At 42.4% G+C, this 22,032-nt stretch overlaps 1 protein-coding gene across 1 annotated transcript; it reads left to right on the top strand.

The window, feature by feature from the left end:
• Nucleotides 1–1,388: 1,388 nt before the first annotated feature.
• LOC140238882 (proton-associated sugar transporter A-like) lies at nucleotides 1,389–21,646 on the top strand. The gene is made up of 6 exons (XM_072318778.1): nucleotides 1,389–2,153; nucleotides 2,843–2,995; nucleotides 4,255–5,265; nucleotides 8,872–8,982; nucleotides 17,168–17,376; nucleotides 20,795–21,646. The coding sequence occupies exons 1-6, from the start codon at nucleotides 1,406–1,408 to the stop codon at nucleotides 21,047–21,049; spliced, it is 2,487 nt and encodes an 828-aa protein (XP_072174879.1). The 5' UTR covers nucleotides 1,389–1,405; the 3' UTR covers nucleotides 21,050–21,646.
• The last annotated feature ends 386 nt before the right edge of the window (nucleotides 21,647–22,032 follow it).

Raw genomic sequence — 22,032 nt, forward strand, 5'->3', positions numbered from 1 at the left:
GAAATATTGATACTTGAAATCTTATTTTTCAAGTCTTATACATATGCAGTAAAAATAATGGGTCCCCCTGCATTTGAGGAGCTGTGGCCAAGTAAACAAAGGCATGTTGTTGTTTTTGTTTTGTTTTTTTTTTGTTTTTTTGGTTTTTTTTTTTTTTTTTTTGGGGGGGGGGGGGGATTCACTATATTTGCACAATGACACATGTGCAGAATTTTACCTGTATAGTACACACGCATTACCTTGTTTTTGGTCAAGATTGGCCAGATATCAGTGGATTACTACTGGTTGTATCAGGGATCCAAATCAAGTAAAAAAAAAACACACACACACACACATTTTCATGTTGCTTATAAATGCACTGTTTGCATGAAAGCAAATGGACGGATGCATACACAGGGACATTTTAAAGTTTTAAAATTGTCTGAATCATATAGAAAACAGTCCGGAAGTGATTTGGAGCATTTTCAAATTTAGACTGACCCACCTGACTGATTTAAACATTGACTGACAATCTAAACATTGTGCAGGAAGACCAGCCATCTCTTGAACTTTGTGCCCTCTGAAATTGAAAAATGATAAAGATCCTTTTATATTGTGTTGTGAAGATACATCATATTATCAATTGTTTGATTTTTTGTCAAAATTGCAAAGTGGCATCTAGATGATGTCACACATAATGATCTCGATTAAAACAGTAGGATCTGGTAAACATTGTCATGTTACACTCAGAGACTCCAACTCTCCCGTTTTCGACGGGAGATCTCCCGCCGAAAACCCATTTTTGCAAAATCTCCCGTTCTCCCGTTTGAGATCTAATTTCTCCCGCCCTGGCTCTTTGTCTCCCGTTGGAAGGGATTTCTCACTTATTTCTATCGTATGTTGAACAAATAAGCCTTAGATAGCACAAGAGATTATCTAGAACCCTAGGAAGTTTGCGCTTCGCACACATCAAGTTGGAGTCTCCCGTTTGCTAGGGGTTTCAGGCGGGAGAATCTCCAGATCAGAAGGTGCTTTGGGTTGGAGTCTCTGTACACTTACTATTGACATGGAAAATTTCATACGTCAGGTGGTGATATTACTGTTGAGATAGAGCATTCACAACATTTGCCAGACAGTTGAGAAAAAAAAAACTAAAGGAAGATTTTGACAAACACAACACATGTAGGTGATACACTGTTACCATATCACCTAAATATACTCTGATTTGTCCTGTGATGCATTATGTAAGGCTGATTGAGTAACAACCCCAAATTTGGTGCATCAATGTTTGTCATTTCATGTTCCAAGCCTTTGCAAATACTGTAGTTCAAAAGCATTACATTGTACACAATTGTGTCATAATTGTTCTAATTCTCAATTTAACATTTCATTAAATATGCAGAATAAGAATGAAAGTGACCACAGGATGGCTGAACAGCATCAGTTACCGGACAATGATTTCAGGACTTCTTTAGATTTGAAATTCATAGATTCAAGTATGGAGGATTTTAGAACTTCCTGTACATCTGAAAGTAACAATTTCAGTGACATGGACACATTCATCAAGTGTGGTTCTACCAGACGACGCTCATCTTTCCCGTCAGTTGCCGTGGAAACCGAGAATGATCAAGGAGAAACCCAAATGTTGTGCAGCAACAATATACTGTCTAAGACTGCTGGGATGAAGCAGTTTGCGAAATCTACGGGGTTGTTGCCCACGAGCGCTCCCAGCGAGAATTTTCCCAGTCGTCTTCTGGCACCAAGTCATCACGTCCCCATGGGGAGCATGCTGAACATCGCCAGTGAGAAGCTGGCAGAGGCGCAGTCCAAGGACTGGTCTCTGCCCCAGATGCAGCCCCCCAGGAAATTCCTCAAGCTCCTGCAGCAGTCCTCGGTACAGTTTGGCATGGAATTCTGCTACGCCACTGAGGGGGCTCTGGTCACGCCCATACTCCTCCAACTTGGCCTCCCGAACCACCTGTACGGGCTAGCCTGGTTTCTTGCCCCCATCCTCAGCCTCATTTTTGCCCCTCTCATCGGGTCTTCCAGTGACCGTTGCCCCAGCCCATGGGGACGGAGGAGGCCCTTTATCCTTGTCTTCAGTATTGGAGCGGTCATTGGGACTGGACTATACCTCTATGGGGGAGAAATTGGCGACCTCATTGACTCAAGCTGTGAGAACAATCTTATATTCAGTTTATATTTGTAGCTTAAAAAGGATTGGAATAAATGCAATGTTTGGAGCTGCTGGGGAAGCTTTGCATTATGTATCTTCATGTACATGTAGACAATAGAACAATGTGGCTTTTGTCAAAGTTAGCCTTTCTATGAAATGTGAAGCAGAAACCTCTTCAGTTTGTCTAATGAATGTATCACGTTGGAGTTCCAACAGTGGAATTGAAGTTCTAGCTACAGTCTCTGATAAAGTTTTTAAAGGGAAATTTAATCCTGATATGATGTTACTTTGTATGAAACAAGAGATATCAGAAAAGTAAATCAGTGAAAATTCTAGGAAAGAATAGCACACATAAAAAAGAAGTTATGGATAATGAAAGCTTTGAGAGTAAGGCAACTGGGCAACTCTGTGTGATCTGCTTGGGGGCATTTCATGAAGCGTTTTTTCCGACAAATTTGTCAGACGAATTTGCTCTCAGCCAATCAGATGCAAGGAGTTCAGTAGCTTATAACAGCTTGTCAGAAAAAAAATATCTCAACAAAAGGCTTTGTGAAATGCCTCCCCCCCCCCCCCCCCAGGTGTTGGGCAGCTCTCCATTTGATTTGTCCATGAAATGTCACCAATTTTTCATGAGGACATGAATGATCTTTTCAACATGTGTCATTGCAACTTTTGCTTTGCTTGCAGCCACAACTTGGGGTATAGCTATCACAGTGATAGGGGTGGTGTTGACCGACTTTGCTGCCCAAAGCTGCAGTACCCCCTTCATGGCCTATCTCGTAGACGTCTGCAATGCCGACGACCTGAAAAGGGTCCTGAGTATGACGTGTGCTATGGGAGGTAAGATTGTCTCATGTTTGTCTCAAAAAGAAACAAATTAACCCTTTCTACGTGTATGCCGACTCTTTGAATAGTGTATGCAATGCTATGGGTTTTCTGTGGCAATTTGCACTGAAAGAACAAAAGTGGCTGAGAAGCGAATTTCTGCTGCAGGTAAGCAACAGTGACATGGAAATACTTTGCTGAAAGTTTTGTGTCACCACATCCACAGAGCCATTCAAATCTTTTATAGGGTTGGATACTAAAGATGACTTGTATACAGCAAATGCTTCAGGAGAAACTGCGTCAGTTTTTAACCAATATTTGTGAGACCTTCAATAATGTCCATGTCACATACTTTGCACCTACATGTGTATCAACAAAGTTTGCCCTTGAAGGGAACTTGTCTCAAAATACAAGTAATCAAGAGCAGTTCATGATCATCACCAATTTCAAAAGGCCTAGAAAGCTCAAATACAGTACATTATCTCATCAACCATGAAGGTGATAAAAATGAGAGTTATGTTAGCCAAAAATATGCCACTTATTATACAAATACACATAGTTTCTTCTTCTTTTTTTCTACTGGTAAGTGTTCTAGAAAAAGAATATTTATGTTATTTGAGGATAAATTTTAATGAACAAAATCAGTCAGTTGTGTTATCAGTCTAAGTATTTATTGTTAAAAAGGGATAATTTCATTTTATCCTTCTTGTAGAAAAGTATATAATTGATAGCATTCCACAACATTAAGATTGATGGTAAGCACTGAAGATGGCATAACGAGAGTTCCTTGGGAATCCCAAACCTTATTTTCACAATAAAGACTGCACTGTCATCACACCAGCTGCATGCATACATTGTCACACATGTTAGTTTGCCCTAATATATACAAGCATTCTTTGTATCGTTATGGCCAAATATCTTCAGTGTATGCAGTGAAGAGGTTGTACAGTCTGGATGGTATTGTATGTAAATACTCTCCAATTGTCTGCTGGTCTCTTCCTGCAGGGTGATTGTCAAATTGTGCAAGTTCCACAGTAACATCTATACTTTGGACTTTGACATGTCATTATTTTCCAGTAGTGTACAATGTAGCCTTGACCAAAACATAATCACTTTTATCAAAAAGAGAGAAGAAAGAAGGGGATGAATTTAGAGAGAAAGGAACAATCTTATTTACTAGGTAATGGCTCTTCCTAATGTCAGTTAACAATTATTCTTGACAGAATAAAAGTTTAAGATCAAGGTAATAAGGCTAAAGCACTCGTGTCTTTCAGGTCTTGGTGGTGGTCTTGGTTACATCTGCATCGCCATAGACTGGGAGAAAACTCCTGTCGGCAAGGCTCTCGGAAGCCAGTACCAGGTCATCTTCCTCCTGAACATCCTCGCTTTTGCCGTGCCGATGATCCTTACCTTGACGAGTATACCAGAGACACCCCTGGGAAGTTCTTTGTCCTCATCAGCCCCAACTCCCAGCACCCCGAGCGAGGCGGAGTCGACATCAGAACACAGACCCTTACAGGAAACTAAAGCCTCCAATTCCAGGTCGAAATTTGGCAAGAAATGTCCCTTTCCCAGGGGCAAAAAGATAAGGGAAACAAAGACAAAGAGAACTGTGGATGCCAAGGGTTCGAGTGGTGGATTAAAGGGGCGCTTCCATAAGAAGTCAATATTTTCTAGCAAGAGTGGTTGTGACACAAAGAATAGAGATGAGACTGAACCGTTACGTACGAATGCACCTAACATAGCCAGTGAGAGTATAAACGGGACAACGAAGAGATACGAACAGCTTATACCCAACATACCCAATGGCATCTGTAGCAGCGGCGATAGTAGTTCGGTCAGTCCGAAGTGGACAGTGAGTAACACTAAGGCCTTGGACGGTAGACTCCCTGCCCCAAACGGTCACTTAGGCTCCGAGTGTGTAGTGAAGATCCAGTTGACCGACCAACAAGAATCATTCCGTGTTAAATCATTTAAAATAAGGGAAGGATATGAAAACGGCCGCATCCCAGCGTCCCGCAGCGAACCTCTCATCAGCCAGCAAGACCCCGTCGCAGAGGCCGTGTGCACTGGCACTGACGATGGTATTGAAGGGGAAGAAGAGTGCAGTGAGGAGGATAGTGATAAAAACAGCGCACCGCAATCCTGTGTCAGTCTGCTACACTCGGTTTTCTGCATGCCAAAGCAGCTGGTGTTCCTCTGCATCACAAATTTCTTCGGCTGGGCTGGAATGAACATCGCTCTGGTCTTCTACACCGACTTTGTCGCCCAGGCAGTGTACAATGGTAAATCACCTCATTATTTCCATTAAAACCCTTCAATTTACTTACCTCAGTAAGTGCGGTTTTGTTTTCTTTTTTCTTTCAATTGCTTCTTCTTTACTTTTAGATAAAGTTATCCTACAGTGTATCTGGAATGGCTAGTCTTAAAGGTAGGGGATACCTTTTACAGACCTCCCAAAATGCAGCAAAACATTAAATATGAACCTCAGGGTTGATGTGAAATTCGGCGAACATATTCTCCGTAACTTACGCCGGCAGCGTATCACCGCAAACATAAGATTTCATACAGACACAATAGCTTCCAGTCTGTATATTACTTCTCTTTTCTTTTTCTCTTTTTTTTGTGCGGAAACGAGAGTCAAAATTGAGGTACAATTATATGCCTACACTGTATGTGAGGTTGTGATTGCTTTTGAATTGATAATACCATACTTTGTACTATATTGATTTAAAACTATCCCATTTTTCATACTGTCGATCACAGCTGACGGATATCTGATGACCCCCCCAGCAAATCACCTGTCATAACTCGTCTTAAAGTGGCAAAATCCTTGTATTTCATTTATTTGATGTTCAGTTTTATAAAGCAAAGGGTGTATGATCTACAAGTACCATTGATTGTACATGTTGGGATACAAATCATGCCTACTTGCCTTGCACAATGAACTTCAGCATGGCAGGGTTATGGTTAGCTCATGAAGCTCTTGTTTACGTATATAATAAATATCTTAGAGATTAAAGTCCAAATTGGTCACTGTTTACAGACCATAAGGTCATCCAGGCAAAAGTTCACTGGTGCAAAAGAGCAAAAGTTCACTGGCTATCTTGTCAATTGTCCATTGTACATTGTACAATGATTAAAATAGCTATGTACGTTGTACAAATACGATATGCATGTATGTGACCTTGCTTCACAGAACTAACAATATGTCACCAAAATAGAAACTTCATGTTGTTTTGTTTTGTTTTTGTTTTTTTATTAGAAGTTAAGGTCAGTTCTATACTATGAAGTGGAACAAGATAACTGATCAAAATTGAATTGCTATTCATCCACTAATATTGTTGAAATGCTGCATTTTAGAAAGGGCTTTGATTTATCACCCTTTAAAGTCATAGCAACTGAAGATTCTGTGCATAATGACCTATTTTTCCCTGGGAGGTACAGCAACATTACTCTCATTTCAACAACTTTCTAAATTATGCAAAATAGATCACTGCACCTTTATTTTTGTCTTTTAGGTTATGCTTATTTGAAAGCCTATTAAGACTTCACCAGGAGACAAAAATAATCCTTACATACTTTTGCTAACCTTTGACTTTTTTTCAATCTGTTATATAGTCTATATGAAAACAATAAAGATAGTCTCAAGCATTAAACTTTTTTTTTCAGCAAATTGGTGTTTTGGATGATCAATGGACATTTTGTACTTTGTCATGAGCATACATGTGTATCTGCAAAGATCTTGAAAGAAAATCATCTACTCACAAGTGAAAGTAACAATGAGGAAACAATGTCACAAGATGGAAAGTGATGTCATTGGGAACCTTGTCCATGATTTAAGTGAATGCTGTATCGAAAAGACATGGGGCAATGGCCTTGAATATTTATAGAGGGAGTGAAAGTTCATTCATTCCCAAGGTCTGGCTTCATTGAAGGGGAATTCTAAGACCAGTTAGAAGTTAATTTAATAAGAAAGAATAGAATTTTGCAAGCACAGCATTAAAAAAAAAATGATCAAAATCTGTTATTGGGGAGATAATTGTTAAGTTAGTGTTATCAACCTGTTTTGGCAGTGTGTCGAGTGGACTTTTCTCTCAATCTCTCTCATATCCACACTTACAAACATAATGGACTGGTGTAGAAATCTACATCCCTATATCGAAAATTGGAACAGCAGAGTTACAGTGCTATTATGCATCAGGTTATTCCTTGTGATATTTACAATTTATTGAGCAATTTGTTCGCATAGTCAGGGTACATGGTAATGTATTGTGAAAATTACTGTATACACAGTGTACATGTCTTCTCCCAGTCGTGTTAGGATTTTTAAGTCAACTGGAATTGAACTGTGTTAAAGGAATGTCACTTCATGCTCGAGCTGGCTTTGATAAAGAAAATTGTTAAACAAGTAGAAAGCAAGAGTTCATTCAAATCTAATGAAGGAGTTTTAAAAGTTACAAGCAAGTGTATCTTCACTAAAGAGAGGATTTATCAAAGACATATTAGGCGTGGTCAGACTGGCAAAAGATCGAGAAGTTTAAGATCGCGATCTTTAAGATCTCGAAGTTTTGCCAGTTGACCGCAAACTTCCAGCGAAACTTCCTGGGAAACTTCCCGATATGTTTGCAGGGGGTGCCTCCGAAAGTGCGAGGCCATTGTCATGTATAGATGTGCATTGTTACGTCACAATCAGTAGCCATCGGACGGCGCACTCTTTCTTGCGCGCGTACCAATGGCCCAAACTTCGCGATCTTAAACTTCTCGATCTTTTGCCAGTCTGACCGCGCCTGTAGATGCAAAAACAAAATGAGGTGATGTAATCATTTACAACTCGTGCATGGTTGCACAAGTTTGGGCTCTGTAAAATAATTTTCAGAAATAATTTAGCACTGTGAATCCTTTTTAAGAAAAAAAAAATCATATTTTATTATGCAACATCTCTGGAATAAACTGACTGAAAGATGTAGAAATTATATATTTAATTGCCTCACTTTGAATTGTTTTGAAACAAGGGAAATTTATTTGGCTACATGTATGTTCACAAGTTTATGACTTAATCAGCTTTTAACATGATCACTTCTAATAATTTGCATTAATTATCAGATAATGACCAGTATTACTGTTTAATAAAAATGTATGCATGTGAAGGTTAAAACCACCAAAATTGTAATCATGCTCTCTTTTTAGCCTACTTTGCTCTTCTATTTACTTAGTGCATAGTTTAGGTTTATCAATGAAATCTTTAATGTGGAGATGAGCTCCTAGTTAATGCTCTTTATTTCCCTGGCAATTAGTCAGCAAAGCATACAAATGCTATTGACATAATTTGTGGTGTTCACAGTGTTCATAATTGTGTGCACAAAAGGTTAATGAAGGGCTTTAGTGAGTCTGGACCACTGCCCTCTGGCATTTTCTTACTTCATTGGTGGTTTACCTCTGATGTATGTCACTTTGATCTCCTCCTCTTCCTCCTCCTCCTCCTTCTCCTCCTCCTCTGCTCCCTCTTCCTCCTCCTTCTCCTCCACCTCCTCGTCCTCCTCCTCCTCCTTCTCCTTCTCATCCACCTCCTCTTCCTCCTCCTCCTTCTCCACCTCCTCCTCCTCCACCTCCACCTCTCCTCCTCCTCCACTTCCTCCTCCTACCCCTCCTCCTTCTCCTACCCCTCCTCCCCTCCTCCTCTTTCACCTTTTTCTCTTCCTCCTCTCCTCCTCTTCCTCCCCTCATCCTTCTCCACCACCTTCTCCTCCTCCACCTCCCCTCCTCCTCTTCCTCTTCCTCTTCCTCCTCCCCTTCCCCTTCTCCTCCTCCTCCTCCTCTCACTTTTACACCACCTCCTGCTCATGCTCATCCTCCTAATTCTCCTCCTCCTCCTCCTTTTACTCCATCAGGTGACCCTAGTGCTCCTCCAGACTCTGAGGATTACCTTCGCTATGAGGAAGGTGTCCAGATGGGAAGCTGGGGTCTGTGCATCTATGCTTTTTTCTCCTCAGCAGTTGGATGTAAGTATGCATTTCTTACTAATGACTACATTACCCTGGTATGGAGCCATGCATGTTAAGATTTAAAATTTTGTTGTTGTTGTTGTTGTTGTTGTTGTTGTTGTTGTTGTTGTTGTTGTTGTTGTTGTTGTTGTTGTTGTTGTTGTTGTTGTTGTTGTTTATCAAAGGTTTAATACTTTTGCTTTATTCTGTCAAAATATTCAAAGTCACAAAACATTCAAAATTTTGAAAAATACTGGAATAGAGAAAGCATGTTACTGTAGCTTTCTGATATGGATTGTGTTTCAATGCCAAAAATCTGTTTTTCTCAAACAATGTTTTTCTTGTTATCTGAGGGTTTGTGTTCACTTTTTTTTTTTTTAATTAAGTGGGATAAAATTATCCATCACTGTGATTTGAAAGAAAAAAAATCTGATCTGGCAATGTAATCAGTCTGCATTCCGATGGTGATGCTCAGCAACTTTCATTAGGCTTCCATGGTAACAGGGTACATTTATCAGGGATGCCAGCTTTCAGGCAAAAGACTATTCAGGCCTTGGCACTTTTCAAAATTCAGGCTTTTTCATGTTCAAAGTAGCTTCATGTAGATGTACAGTGTATTTCAAGCCCTTTCTTTCATTCTAACTGACATCCCTAATTTATGAATGTGTTATCTTCACTACGCGACAGACCAAAACACTCCCACTTGTAACTTTATTGAGTGTCCTGTGACATGCAAGTAACTTTAATTGCAATCATGAAATTGTAAATTTCATTTTCAATATCAGAAACCCATATTTTGAATTCGCTTTCTCAGTTTGTTTGTTTGTTTGTTTTTTTGTTTGTTTGTTTGGAACAGGTAATTGCAGTATAGCCAAAAAGTCACATTAAAGACCCTCAATGGGTAGTTGTCAAATCACTCCTTTGGTTCATTCAGTGTGTACTTTTAAAAGTACTACCATAATAGTTTTTATGAGAGGTAGTAATGGTGATGGTTTCATGTAGAGGATCAAGATATTTAAATCTCCTTCCTTAAAGATAATATAAAGTTTTGGTACCCTGAATTTCCTTGTCTTAGTTTGTGTTTCAGGTTAAAGTACCTTTCATATAACTAACACTGTGAGACTTACTCGCCCCAAAGTGCTCTCATGTCTTAGTAATCATGCAATAATGGTTTCGTACCAGAGCCGCCGCCATACGGCGGCGAGGTAGTACACGTATTGTACGAAACCATTGCATGACAACTGCGACCAGCAGCGTGCAGCCCCATACGCATAGCTAACTGCGACCAGCAGCCCCATACGCACAGCTAAATGGGGCTTCGCATTGTAGCATTCAGGATCATGACAGATATAGTATCGCGGGTTATTATCAACTTAAAATCCAAAAATTTCTTCAATTTGAAGACTTACCAGTTAAGTTGAAGTATTGAAAACAGGCTTCGGGCAATGTTTGGTTTTGCCAATAGTCCCTTTCTGTTCGAATTGATGACTGAATGTGACTCGGTCGAGAGGACCTTGGGAGAGCTACACTGAATTGACAGCCAGCGCATGCGCACACAGACATCTTATCCATTCATGGATTTGACATTTGTGCGCATGTGATGTGTGCGCATACGCTGGCCGTAGTATTCAGTGTATGTAGCTCTCCCAAGGTAAGTCTTGGTAAGTCCTCAAATTGAAGAAATTTCTGGATTTTAAGTTGATATTTGCCCGCGATACTAAATCTGTCATGATCCTGAATGCTACAATGCGAAGCCCCATTACGCTATGCGTATGAGGCTGCTGGTCGCTATGCGTATGGGGCTGCTGGTCGCAGTTAATTGCATGATTACTAAGACATGAGAGCACTTTGGGGCGAGTAAGTCTCACAGTGTTAGTTATATGAAAGGTACTTTAACCTGAAACACAAACTAAGACAAGGAAATTCAGGGAAACTTTTGAGGTACCAAAACTTTATATTATCTTTAAACTCTGTAAAACACACGATAGTGTTGTGGTTTTTTTTCTTTTCATTTTAACCCTCATTTGGATAAAGGAGATTTCCCCAATGGTTTAAGCACGGATACAATCCCGCTTGCATGTGTATTGATTACCCAGGTCATGTATAAGTGCTACCAGTACTATTACACATTGAGCTGTAATTCAGTAGGCAGTTTGGCTGACATACCATTCTTTCTCTCCATTCCCCCTCCCCCCCCCCCCAAAAAAAAAGGGGGGGGAGAGAATGTATTTGGTTCACTTTTTTTTAATGATATGTTTTATCATGCTTTGGGCTACATTTTCATTGCTTTGAGCTCTTACCTCTACCTTCAAAAATTGAGCAGTACTGACCGTTTTTGAAATTCACATACTGTCATTCAACTGAACTGGGCAATATCACAAACAAAGGAAGTAGGGGGGAAGTCAATAGGGATTACTACTACTTCCTTTGTTTGGGTTGGACTTGCTAATCAATTGTCTATTTTCACCCACTGGAAAGCAGTGCAGTTTTCTGATAACATTGGATGATAATCTCAGACTCATTACAGTTCAAATAAAAGACAATGAAAAGTACAGAGAGAAGACTTTTGTTCATGCCATTAAGAATAGGACGTTCGTTTGAGCCCTGATCCTGCGCGCTTTAATAATGAGGCTTATAAATGTCAGGAGAAAAGCTGATTTGACCCTCTTTTAAAGGAAATGGATTTGAAAAGGTCAGTGGTTTCTTATTGTTGCTTGTACTGTAAAACCAGAATTGATGTTGACGCCTATGCTGTAAAGCAAGATGTTTTCGCAGCATGAAATCTTCGCGAGTTGGAGCCGACAGTCTTTTTCATGGCATGAAAGTTTCACGAATTGCCACTGGCATTCTATTTAAAGGAATTGTTATACCATTTCCAGATGGAACAAAAACCCACCTTTAGTGCTTCAAAATAGTTCTTAAATGTGAGTTACGGATAGAAACAACCAGTGTAAAAGTGTTAATTGATATAATCAGTGTTAAGTATTGTTAGATAAACAAAATGTGAACAATAGTTATAATAAAATTGTTTCCAGACTAAACCGTCTACAGTTATGGTTTAGTGAGAAAAATAGTGATATCTCCTTATATTTTCGGCTTTATTGCAAAAATTTTTACATGGTAGGATGTTTTGTGATTCGACTCAGACTGTCCTACACATATGCATCAAATGAGATAACTCAAACATTTCTAAAATCACGTCTCCCAGTGGTAAACAGTACCATTAATGCTTTTAGTGTTAAAGAACTTTGACACATTTTAAGAATCTTGGCTCACAAAATTAGAATGCGTGTTGAACATTTCTGGTTTTAAAATATGTGAACAGTGAGAAGGCATTAGGAGAACACAGGACCTGTGAACGAAACAAACAATTGAACAGTGTTCACATTGGAGCTTCCTTTAAAGGACAAGTTCACCTTCATAGACATGTGGTTTGAGTGAATGCAGCAATATTAGTAGAGCACATCACTGAGAGTTTGAGGAAAATCGGACAATCCGTTCAAAAGTTATGAATTTTTGAATTTTCTGCTCAGTCACGGCTGGATGAGAAGATTACTATAGCTCTTGATGTCACATGAGTACAACAATATAAAGACAGTATAAAGAAAATTCAACATATTTTCACTTTTCTTGCATAACAAAAGAACACTCGACTTATCTCTTTCAGAAAGCGAGGGGAATAATATTTCTCTTAACATATGTCAGTAACAAGTCGAAGAAATGTGCACTAAAGTTTTGTGAAATTCTCTTTTTATTTTCCTTATACCGTTGTACGCAAGTGACATCATACACTGTAGTAGTCTCCTCATTCAGCAGTGATTGCACAGATGCTTTAAAAATTCATAACTTCTGAACAGATTTTCGGATTTTTCCCAAACTTTCACTGATGTGTTCTACTAATACTGTTGCATTCACTCAATCCATATGTATATGAAGATGGACTTGTCCTTTAAGATTCTCATACCATCAAACATCAAATTTATCAAAATTATGATCATCAACATTTAATTTCTATTGTCCAAGTTTGTGTCTGCATTTTTCTTTTCTTTTTTTTCCATTTGATTAACCAGGCTAGAAGTCCTGATGTGAGAAATGTCACAGCCTGGTTTGAACTATAAATTACTCACCTTATCTCCGTAGATTAATTGCTTAGCAAATAGACGTCATTGCAATGTCCCTGATTAGGCTCATTATTGATCAATCACACTGGTAGGTACGTGCCATCCCGTATCTGTCTGGCATGAAGCCAACACTGCTGGCAAAGAGGTGTTAGCACTCGGGAAGGAGAGTCAGGAGTACTAGGGGATGTGGGAAGTAGGAGGCATTGGAGGAGGGTTTGTGGGGAGTGATGGGTGTGGGAAGTTGGAGGCTTTGGAGGAGGGTTTGGGGGAAGAAGGGGGCTTTGGAGGAGGGTGTTTTGGGAGAGAAGGGTGTGGGATGCAGGAGGCTGTGGGGGAAGGTATGTGGGGAGTGATGGGTGTGGGAAGTTGGAGGCTTTGGAGGAGGGTTTTGGGGAAGAAGGGGGCTATGGAGGAGGGTGTTTTGGGAGAAAAGGGTGTGGGATGTAGGAGGCTGTGGAGGAGGGTATATGGAGAGTGATGGATGTGGGAGGTTGGAGGCTTTGAAGGAGGGTTTGTGGGGAATGATGGGAGTGGGAAGTTGGAGGCTTTGGAGGAGGGTTTTGGGGAAGAAGGGGGCTTTAGAGGAGGGTGTTTTGGGAGAGAGGGGTGTGGGAAGTAGGAGGCTTTGAAGGAGGGTATGTGGAGAGTGATGGGTGTGGGAAGTTGGAGGCTTTGGAGGAGGGTTTTGGGGAAGAAGGGGGCTTTGGAGGAGGGTGTTTTGGGAGAGAAGGGTGTGGGATGCAGGAGGCTGTGGGGGAAGGTATGTGGGGAGTGATGGGTGTGGGAAGTTGGAGGCTTTGGAGGAGGGTTTTGGGGAAGAAGGGGGCTATGGAGGAGGGTGTTTTGGGAGAAAAGGGTGTGGGATGTAGGAGGCTGTGGAGGAGGGTATATGGAGAGTGATGGATGTGGGAAGTTGGAGGCTTTGAAGGAGGGTTTGTGGTGAATGATGGGAGTGGGAAGTTGGAGGCTTTGGAGGAGGGTTTTGGGGAAGAAGGGGGCTTTAAAGGAGGGTGTTTTGGGAGAGAGGGGTGTGGGAAGTAGGAGGCTTTGAAGGAGGGTATGTGGAGAGTGATGGGTGTGGGAAGTTGGAGGCTTTGGAGGAGGGTTTTGGGGAAGAAGGGGGCTTTGGAGGAGGGTGTTTTGGGAGAGAAGGGTGTGGGATGCAGGAGGCTGTGGGGGAAGGTATGTGGGGAGTGATGGGTGTGGGAAGTTGGAGGCTTTGGAGGAGGGTTTTGGGGAAGAAGGGGGCTATGGAAGAGGGTGTTTTGGGAGAAAAGGGTGTGGGATGTAGGAGGCTGTGGAGGAGGGTATATGGAGAGTGATGGATGTGGGAAGTTGGAGGCTTTGAAGGAGGGTTTGTGGGGAATGATGGGAGTGGGAAGTTGGAGGCTTTGGAGGAGGGTTTTGGGGAAGAAGGGGGCTTTGGATGAGGGTGTTTTGGGAGAAAAGGGTGTGGGATGTAGGAGGCTGTGGGGGAGGGTATATGGAGAGTGATGGATGTGGGAAGTTGGAGACTTTGAAGGAGGGTTTGTGGGGAATGATGGGTGTGGGAAGTTGGAGGCTTTGGAGGAGGGTTTTGGGGAAGAAGGGGGCTTTGGATGAGGGTGTTTTGGGAGAAAAGGGTGTGGGATGTAGGAGGCTGTGGAGGAGGGTATATGGAGAGTGATGGATGTGGGAAGTTGGAGACTTTGAAGGAGGGTTTGTGGGGAATGATGGGTGTGGGAAGTTGGAGGCTTTGGAGGAGGGTTTTGGGGAAGAAGGGGGCTTTAGAGGAGGGTGTTTTGAGAGAGAGGGGTGTGGGAAGTAGGAGGCTTTGAAGGAGGGTATGTGGAGAGTGATGGGTGTGGGAAGTTGGAGGCTTTGGAGGAGGGTTTGTGGGGAATGATGGGTGTGGGAAGTTGGAGGCTTTGGAGGAGGGTTTTGGGGAAGAAGGGGGCTTTAGAGGAGGGTGTTTTGGGAGAGAGGGGTGTGGGAAATAGGCTTTGAAGGAGGGTTTGTGGGGAGTGATGGGTGTGGGAAGTTGGAGGCTTTGAAGGAGGGTTTGTGGGGAGTGAGGGGTGTGGGAAGTAGGAGGCTTTGAAGGAGGGTATGCGGAGAGTGATGGGTGTGGGAAGTTGGAGGCTTTGGAGGAGGGTTTTGGGGAAGAAGGGGGCTTTGGATGAGGGTGTTTTGGGAGAAAAGGGTGTGGGATGTAGGAGGCTGTGGAGGAGGGTATATGGAGAGTGATGGATGTGGGAAGTTGGAGACTTTGAAGGAGGGTTTGTGGGGAATGACGGGTGTGGGAAGTTGGAGGCTTTGGAGGAGGGTTTTGGGGAAGAAGGGGGCTTTAGAGGAGGGTGTTTTGGGAGAGAGGGGTGTGGGAAGTAGGAGGCTTTGAAGGAGGGTATGTGGAGAGTGATGGGTGTGGGAAGTTGGAGGCTTTGGAGGAGGGTTTGTGGGGAATGATGGGTGTGGGAAGTTGGAGGCTTTGGAGGAGGGATTTGGGGAAGAAGGGGGCTTTGGATGAGGGTGTTTTGGGAGAAAAGGGTGTGGGAAGTAGGAGACTTTGGAGGAGGGTTTTGGGGAAGAAGGGGGCTTTAGAGGAGGGTGTTTTGGGAGAGAGGGGTGTGGGAAATAAGAGGCTTTGAAGGAGGGTATGTGGAGAGTGATGGGTGTGGGAAGTTGGAGGCTTTGAAGGAGGGTTTGTGGGGAGTGAGGGGTGTGGGAAGTAGGAGGCTTTGAAGGAGGGTTTGTGGAGAGTGAGGCCAATGGAAAGAAGGTGGCATGAGTAGGAGGGAGGGACATTGGAGGAGGCAGGGCTGCCAACTCTCACTCATTGAGAGTTAGACTCACTCATCTTGGTCCTTTGGGAAGAAGGGGGCGTTGGAGGAGGGTATTTTGGGAGAGAAGGGTGTGGGATGCAGGAGGCTGTGGGGGAGGGTATGTAGGGAGTGATGGGTGTGGGAAGTTGGAGGCTTTGGAGGAGGGTGTTTGGGAAGAAGGGGGCTTTGGAGGAGGGTGTTATGGGAGAGAAGGGTGTGGGATGTAGGAGGCTGTGGGGGAGGGTATGTGGGGAGTGATGGGTGTGGGAAGTAGGAGGCTTTGAAGGAGGGTTTGTGGGGAGTGAGGCCAATGGAAAGAAGGTGGCATGAGTAGGAGGGAGGGACATTAGAGGAGGGAGTGTGGGAAGGAGGAGACTTGGAAATAGGGGATGTAGGAAGAAGGGGGTATGGGAAAGAGGTGTGTCAGGAGGAAGGGGTGTTGGAAGGAGGAATCTGTAGGAGAGGGATTTGTAGAGGAAGGGTTGTGTGAAGAAAGGGGCATGGTTAGCAGGGGCACTGGAGGAGAGGGTGTGGAGAGGATCTATAAAGGGAGTAGGAAGATGGGATTATGGAGAAGAGAGGGTGCCAGGAGGGAGTGTCAGGGAGGAGGGAGTGTGGGAAGGAAGAGACTTGGAATTAGGGGCTGTAGAAAGAAGGGGATATGGGGTAGAGGAGTGTCAGGAGAAGGTATATGGAAAGGAGGAAGCACTGTTGGAGAGATGCAGAGAGAAAGGGTTGTGTGAAGAAAGGGGCATGGGCAGGAGGAGGCACTGGAGGAGAGGGTGTGGAGAGGATATAAAAAGGGAGTGGGAAGATGGGATCGTGGGGAGGAGGGCACATCAAGAAGAGGAGGTGTCGGGAGGAGGGACTGTCAGGAGGAAGGGATGTGGAGAGGATGGAGTGTTGGGAAGAAGGATCATGAGGAGGACAGGGCCTTGGGGAGAAGGAGATGTGGACCAGAGGTATAAAGTGAGGGGGGGGGGCAGTGGGAGAAAGAGGCATTGTAAGAAGGGGGTATGTTGGAAAGAGGGGTGGGAATGATCAGATGTGATGAGGAGGAGACATTGGTAGGAGGGTATTGAGAGAAAGAGGGGGCATTATAAGAATTGGAGGAGGGAAGGAGGAGATGTAAGAAAGATCAGGTGTGGTGAGGAGGGGGCAGGGGAGGATGGAAGCGGCAGGCTGTGGTGCTTTGAAGTTGAGTTTTACTCTCCCTGGCTCCATTTCATAATGAATGTTCTCCCCCCCCCCCCCCCCCCCTCTCTCTCTCTCTCTCCACAGTACTGATGACATTCCTGCAGCGGCATCTCAGCCAGAAATTCCTCTATGTGTCCTGTCATCTGATCTTTGTGGCAGGATGTATCGCCGCGGTGTCTCTCACCAAACACATCTTTATCATCTTTCTCCTCTGCCTGTCTGCTGGACCGTATCAAGTGGTGCTCATGACCGTTCCCTATAACATCCTCGCTCAGTACCACAAATGCAACAAGGTAAATTTAGATCTATTCAAATTAATGAAATTCTTCATCAAGGTGTTTTTATTGCAACTGATTGAAAAATTGCCCTACATCAACGTAAATAAGCACCAAATTAGTCAGTGTTGAGTAGTAGCCGTGATAGGAAAAAAAAAAAAACTGTTGGCATGCATACTCATGCAGGATTCAAACTTACAATCTCCTGATCACCAAACAGGCATCATCTCCACTAGACCACCAAGCTTCCAACTGCAAGTGCTGGTTCTAATCCTTAATAGCATGCAGTGGGTACTGCGTGTTTATTCAAAGTAATGAAATTCTTACATTGAGATGTTTTTACTGCCACTGATTGACAATGTATTGTGGCTACTACTAAACACTGATTTATTCAGTGCTTACTTACATTTACCTGTTGATTTACCTGTACATCAATTTACCTGTTGGAGAATTTGTAAATCAGTTGCAACTTTAGATCTTTGTGCCATGCTCTCATTCGTTTACAGTGCCATATTTCACAAATTTTGACATACACAACTTCCTTTTTTTTTTCTCCGCCCTGTCAGCTGTGGGATTTTGTTTGTTTGTTTGTTTGTTTGTTTGTTGCCGTTTTTTTCAAGCAATGTGGGCAGTACTTAGAAAAGATTGTTAATTGTGTTAGGCCAGTTCCATGTGATTTCTTGCGTACTTTAGCATTTCATATTTTGCAGGAAAGGTCATCAATGATAGTATTGAATCATTCCATACTACAGTAATCAAAAAGGGACTTGTTTGGTATTTTTCTTTTGGATGAACAATGTAACGCACTTTTTAACTCCATTGCCCTCTGTATACATAAAGTAGAATCACCTCATAGACAATAACAGGATGAATTTTGGGTCACAAAAGAGTCACAGTCTTTGCACAGTCTTTGCACATCCAGATTCTTCTCTTCCTGACCATACTTCAAATCCTGCACTTGCCAATCAGTTTGCTGAGTTTTTCGACAACAAGATTAGTACCATTGCATCTTCATTCCCGGTGTCTCCTGAAATCTCTCTCTCTAATTCCTCTCGCATAAATTTAAACACTGAGTGTGTATTTTCTGAGTTTGGTTTAGTCACTGAGTCACAAATGAAACGTCTCATCAATTCTCTTCCGTCCAAGTCTTGTTCTCTTGATCCTCTCCCCACATGGCTACTAAAAGAGTGTCTAGATGAATTTCTTCCTGCAATAACTCACATTCTGAATCTCTCGTTGTCATCAGGCGTAGTTCCTAAGCACTTCAAAAGGTCGCTCATATTGCCCTTTCTAAAGAAACCCAGTTTAGACCGTAATGATTTGAATAATTTTCGCCCTATTGCTAATCTGTCTTTTCTTGGTAAAGTTCTTGAGAAAGTGGTTGCTCGCCAACTCAGAGATCATCTTGATGAACACCAGTTGTTTCCTAGTAATCAGTCTGCCTACAGACACTTCCACTCCACCGAAACCGCCTTATTGAAGGTACTCAATGACCTCCTCTTAGCAGTAGACAAAGGCCATGAAGTTGCTCTTCTGCTTTTAGATTATTCTGCTGCGTTTGATACTATCAATCATGAAATTCTCCTTAACAGATTGGAGACTAATTTTGGTCTAACGGGAACAGTCTTGAGATGGATTGCATCTTACTTACACGACCGCCACCAGATGGTTACTGTGAACGGTGCATTTTCTCAGTCGTTCCCTCTTAGACATGGTGTCCCCCAGGGGTCTGTGGTTGGTCCTTTACTATTTCTTCTATACACAGCCCCTCTGTCTTCAGTAATCAACTCTCATAACGATATTTTACATGTTATGTATGCCGACGATACTCAAATCTACATAATCATACAACCAAATACCCAAGTCGAAGCACTCTGCAAACTTAGTAGATGCGTTGATGATATCAAGCAATGGTCTCACGATAATTATTTGAAACTGAATTGTGTTAAATCGGAATTTTTGTATGTTCATTCTCAGTTCAGGCGGGGTAGCTCTCTAACAGAATTTTCCTTTGAAGATAGTACTATCCCCATCTCTCAGTCCGTCAGAGATCTCGGAGTTATTGTAGATAAGCATCTGAACTTTCAACAACATATTAAGAATTCATGTCGTTCTGCTGCTTGGGGTATTTGTAAAATTGGTAAAATACGTAAATTATTGGATCAGTCTTCCACAGAACGTCTCATTCACGCATTTGTTTCCTCTCATCTTGACTACTGCAATTCCCTTCTTGTTGGTCTCCCTGCTTCAAGTACTGCACCACTTCAAAGAATTCAAAATACAGCTGCTAGGCTTGTGACCCTTACAAAAAGATCTGACCACATTACTCCAGTTCTCCAATCCCTCCACTGGCTCCCCATCCATCAACGTATCACTTTTAAAATCCTCCTTATTGTTTACAAGATATGTAATAATCTTGCCCCATCTTATCTTAAAGATCTAATTTCCTTCCGCTCCTCCACTTCAACCCGTTCTCTTCGTTCTTCCTCCACTCTCCAATTATCACGTGGTCCCCGCACCTGTACACGTTATGGTGATAGGGCCTTTTCAGTTATTTCCCCACTTCTTTGGAATGAACTCCCTTTTTATACTCGTAACGCTGAAAATGTTGATAGGTTTAAGTCATTGTTGAAAACTCATCTGTTTACACAACCTTAATCTTGCTGTTGTTGTTGTTGCTGTCGTTATCATAATATGTACATAATGCTGTATTTTGTTTTTACGTTATATATATTATTTTTCCCCGATTTGATGCGCTTAGAAACATCAGTATTAAGCGCTATATAAATGTTATTCATTATCATTATCATTTGTGCTAAAATTCCCATGGGATCTTTTAAGTTGTGCTCTCTTTAGTTTTCCTAACCCATTTCACAGGGGTCTGTTGCATCAATCAAACGTCTTTCTGCTGGCATGTTTTGCCTGCTGCAATGACTGCACATTCTCTACTGTGTTATGTTCATGCCATTTATGTCCCTGTCAATCAAGAAGCATGCACCACATGCAATATGATTGATACAGAACAGAAATGGCAACCATTTTAATGCAAACAAAGCAAATACAGTAGTCGCACATTGTATTCTGGCACCATTCATATGCACAAGGAGTGGGTTGAAGGTGTTGGCAGTAAAAAGAGTGACCGAATGCATGCATGTAACTGATTTGAGTGTAGGCCTACACAGCAAAGGTACCGGTATGTATATTGTGACGTCAGAGGCATGCAGTGGGGCAAAAGCTATGAGTTGATAATGATCCAAACACGGGAGTCAATGTACATATTGGTGATGTTGGCCATGCAATATCCGAAATTTGCTGGATGAAAATTGCAGTGTGCATTGGTACTTTTACTGCATGTCACATGATGAGCAATCAGGCAATAGGATAGCTAGAATTTTACAGGTTTTGTGTAAAGTGCCTTTGTGTTTTGTCTTTGTAGTACAAGAGTCCAGAGGAAGGGCTCCCTCGTGGGCTTGGTACAGACATGGCGTGTCTTGACTCCCAGTCATACCTGGGCCAGATTGCCATCTCGGCCATCATGGGCCCCCTGATCCAGCTGACCGGGTCCCACCTCACTATCATCGCCCTGTCCGGCCTCATGTCCCTCATCGCTGCCCTCTCAGCCGCGTTCCTCGTCACCTACGAGATCGTAGAAGATGGAGATAGCGACGCGGAGAACGAGAATGCTGCCTAATCATGCAAGCTGGGGGGACACAGACCAGACATGTCATAGTACCACTCTGATTTGCACACGTGACTAGCGGTCCTCAGTTCAAGCCCTCGCTGGATTAATGGAACGGTATTCCTGAGCATGATGCTCCCCACCCGACTTCTTCTCTGTCACACTATACCACCAGCTGTGAGTGAAAGAGACAAGTTCACCACACTGTGTGGAATGATCTCGAGAGGGTGCTGTGAAAATAGGATTGACAGGTTACTTGCGTTATTCAACATACATGGACTGTGTTAATCAACTGGATTATAGAGATGGTCCTTGGTCATAAATTTCACCATTACACTTGTCTAACCCTTTCTGTGCGAGAGACTTTGGACAGTGTGTGCAACACCATGGGGTGTTGTGTGCCAATTGGTACCCAAAGGGTTAACGGTGCATACTTTCCATTCACCATATGTTTCTAGCTGGTCCCAACTAGTCCTGAATTCCCTCCTAACATCCAATTACCTTCATTTACACTTACAATTACATCGCTGCTAGCTGCACACCAAACTTTTCATGCAGCATCCTTGTCATGATAATTGAGAATACCTTCTAAAATGTTTAATCGCCTAATTCTGTCTCCCCCCCCCCCCCCAAAAAAAAAAAAAAAAAATGACTTTCCATCTTCATCACTTTTATGCTGAATATCTCCTAGCTGGCTGCCATGTCATGCTTTATGGTCACAATGTCTGTAAGTTATTTTTTTATTCTTGTGTATTCTATGATGTTAATCCTACAAAATGATATATGTGACCCGCTACAACAAAATGATCCTAACGTCGGGCGAGGTCGATTATTTGAAAATTGCATGATATAATCCCCTAATCTTTCTGCTTTAAATTGATATATAACACATTTTATAAAAATAATCGGCTGCGGAGATATCGATGTTTAAAAGAGAGCATGTCGAGACGTCTGGAAAAGCACTGTTTCGAGAAAAGCGCCCTAAAAGTCTTCCT

This window comes from Diadema setosum, chromosome 15, assembly GCF_964275005.1.
Source record: "Diadema setosum chromosome 15, eeDiaSeto1, whole genome shotgun sequence".
Classification (NCBI taxonomy): domain Eukaryota; kingdom Metazoa; phylum Echinodermata; class Echinoidea; order Diadematoida; family Diadematidae; genus Diadema; species Diadema setosum.

Excerpts from the sequence above, each read along its gene's own strand:
- LOC140238882 (XM_072318778.1), top strand. The coding sequence starts at position 1,406 with ATGGCTGAACAGCATCAGTTACCGGACAATGATTTCAGGACTTCTTTA. Across the intron at positions 5,266-8,871 it reads CGCCCAGGCAGTGTACAATG|GTGACCCTAGTGCTCCTCCA; the intron begins GTAAATCACCTC and ends TTACTCCATCAG. Across the intron at positions 8,983-17,167 it reads TTTCTCCTCAGCAGTTGGAT|TACTGATGACATTCCTGCAG; the intron begins GTAAGTATGCAT and ends CTCTCTCCACAG.